At 49.5% G+C, this 2,306-nt stretch overlaps 1 protein-coding gene across 3 annotated transcripts in view; it reads left to right on the top strand.

Annotated features, from left to right (window-relative positions):
- Positions 1–2,022, top strand: part of Fblim1 (filamin binding LIM protein 1) — a 27,831-nt gene extending 25,809 nt beyond the window's left edge. For all 3 annotated transcript variants that reach the window (XM_085838744.1, XM_085838742.1, XM_085838743.1), the window contains exon 9: positions 1,161–2,022. In XM_085838744.1, the coding sequence (XP_085694870.1) occupies positions 1,161–1,274 (114 nt within the window). In that variant the 3' untranslated portion in view covers positions 1,275–2,022. The remainder of the gene's footprint in view (positions 1–1,160) is intronic.
- The last annotated feature ends 284 nt before the right edge of the window (positions 2,023–2,306 follow it).

A 2,306-nucleotide genomic window follows, 5' to 3' on the forward strand; every position in this document is an offset into this window, starting at 1 on the left:
GTATGGAGAGTCCCAGGGCTGGGCCCTTTAATCAGCCAATGAATAAGTCTAAACATTTATTCCCTTGTATTTGTTTTAAAAGATAACACCGGGCCACGAGGACCTTGGGAGAGACACTGATTGCTTCCTAGGGTCTCTGACTTTGTCAGTTAGAGTTCAAGGTCCATGCAGCTGATAATGTATCAGGAGAGGCCAATGAGGAAGATCGAGTGCTGTTAGCTCTTCCAGAGCCCCATAGATAGAGTCCACAAGTACCACGAGTTCATAAAAGCTTGGCTAAGCAAATAACCCCTATTTCCTGTCCACGGTGACTTTGGCTGAGGCTGCCTGGCAAGTCAGGATTTGGACTCCAGGAAATTACATTTCAGTTGGGACTGCATTTAAACCCTGTCTTAAACTGACCCTTAAAAACAAACAAACAACCCCACAGATGTAAATCTCAAACTATAGCAGCCCAGAACAGAACTGGGTTCCAGTTTCCCCAGGAGGGAAGAGGGAGTCCACCTACTGCTCATGACCACCTGACTCTGGTCTGTAGTCCGTGTCTTTTATTACAGTTGTTGGAAGGATGACAGTATTCTTAGAGGTGGAAAGTGCTTTTTAATTATAAAAGACTGTCATACGCATCACCTTAGTAAATCACGGCAGTCTTGGGAAATAGCTTATAGTCTCCATTTAAGTTGGAAAAACCTGAAGGTGGCATGGTGACAAATACCTGTCACCCTAGTATTGGGAAAATCAGGAGTTCAGGCCAGCCCGGAATAGACTGAGTTTCCCAGAGAACCCTGGGATGTGTAGAGGGAGCCTTTCTCAAAACAAAGCCGAGCTGGTGGTAGGATCAGGAGTTCAGTCATCCTTGGCTACATAGTTTGAAGCCAGCTTTTTATCTTTAAGGCTGGGCAGTGGTGGCGCACGCCTTTAGTCCCAGCACTCTGGAGGCAGAGGCAGGCAGATTTCTGAGTTCGAGGCCAGCCTGGTCTACAGAGTGAGTTCCAGGACAGCCAAGGCTACACAGAGAAACCCTGTCTCGGGAAAAAAAAAAAAAAATCCTATCTTTAAATGAAGAAGAGAAGGGGGGGGGGAGCTGAGGTCCCCTGGGGAAGCTCCGTGCTGGCAGGATCCAGGCTTGGAGACACCCACACTTGCTTCTGTATCCCCAGGACTGCAGCGTCCTCCTGTCTGTGGAACCCACCGACCAAGGCTGCTACCCACTGAATGACCACCTCTTCTGCAAGCCCTGTCACATGAAGCGGAGTGCTGCTGGTTGCTGCTGAAGAGTCCCGATGGCTGGCCCTTCCCTGACTTGGTTTCCCCTCCTGACCTTTCTTGCATACTTTCTTTTTGAACCTCACTGGGCACCAGCACACTGCACCCGTAGTGTCTAAATTCACAGACAGGCCTGAGACACTGGGCCTTGGCCTCCTAGTACACAGCACCCCCCACCCCCAGACTTTCCACTCCTCTCCCTTCATTGACCAGGAGGCCCCTCACCACCAGACTGCAACCCTGGTCCATCTCATCTCTAGTGCTGCCCTGACATGGTTGTGGGGACAGGTCTCAGGATGATACCTATGTCTCTGACCATGATGCTTAGCTGCCTAGCAGAAGGCGCTGAGACCTCAGCTTAGATTGTAGAGCTGAGTTGTTTGAAGTGCGCCTTCTCAGCCACTCCAATAACGTATTTTTTGAGAATATAAGTGGGTAGTAGACATGATAGCGCACACCTTTAATCCCAGCACTTGGGAGGCAGAGGCAGGTGGAATTCTGTGTTCAATCTAGTCTGATCTATTAAAAGATTCAAAACAATATTCTTTGGGGGAGAGAAATCTTTGAATTTTTCTTTTTTGGTGGGGTAAAATAAGTAAACATTTTCCCTTGGTTCAGGGGCTGCCAAGATGGCTTGGTGATGAAGAGCGAGCACTTGCTCTTCTTGCAGAGGACCAGGGTTCATTTCCCAGCATCCCCCACGGAGGCTCATAACTACCTGCCCTGCAACTCCAGTTCCAGGAGAGCTGGCGCCCTCTGCTGGTCTCCTTGGAACCTGAATGCACGTGGTGTACACGCTTACGCTCAGGCGCGCGCGCGCGCGCGCGCGCGCGCGCGCACACACACACACACATTTAAAAAAAACAATTTAGCCATGTCTAATGGCAAACACCTTTAATCTCAGTACATGGGAGGCAGAGACACATGGATCTCTGCATTTGAAGGCAGCCACAGCTACAATCTTAAAATGAACAAACTACTTGGGTTTGGTGGTGCAGATCTGTGATCCCAGTGCTTGGAGAACTTGCCAGAAGCTTGCG

This window comes from Mus caroli, unplaced genomic scaffold (assembly GCF_978045245.1).
Source record: "Mus caroli unplaced genomic scaffold, Mus_caroli_1 scaffold_6, whole genome shotgun sequence".
Classification (NCBI taxonomy): domain Eukaryota; kingdom Metazoa; phylum Chordata; class Mammalia; order Rodentia; family Muridae; genus Mus; species Mus caroli.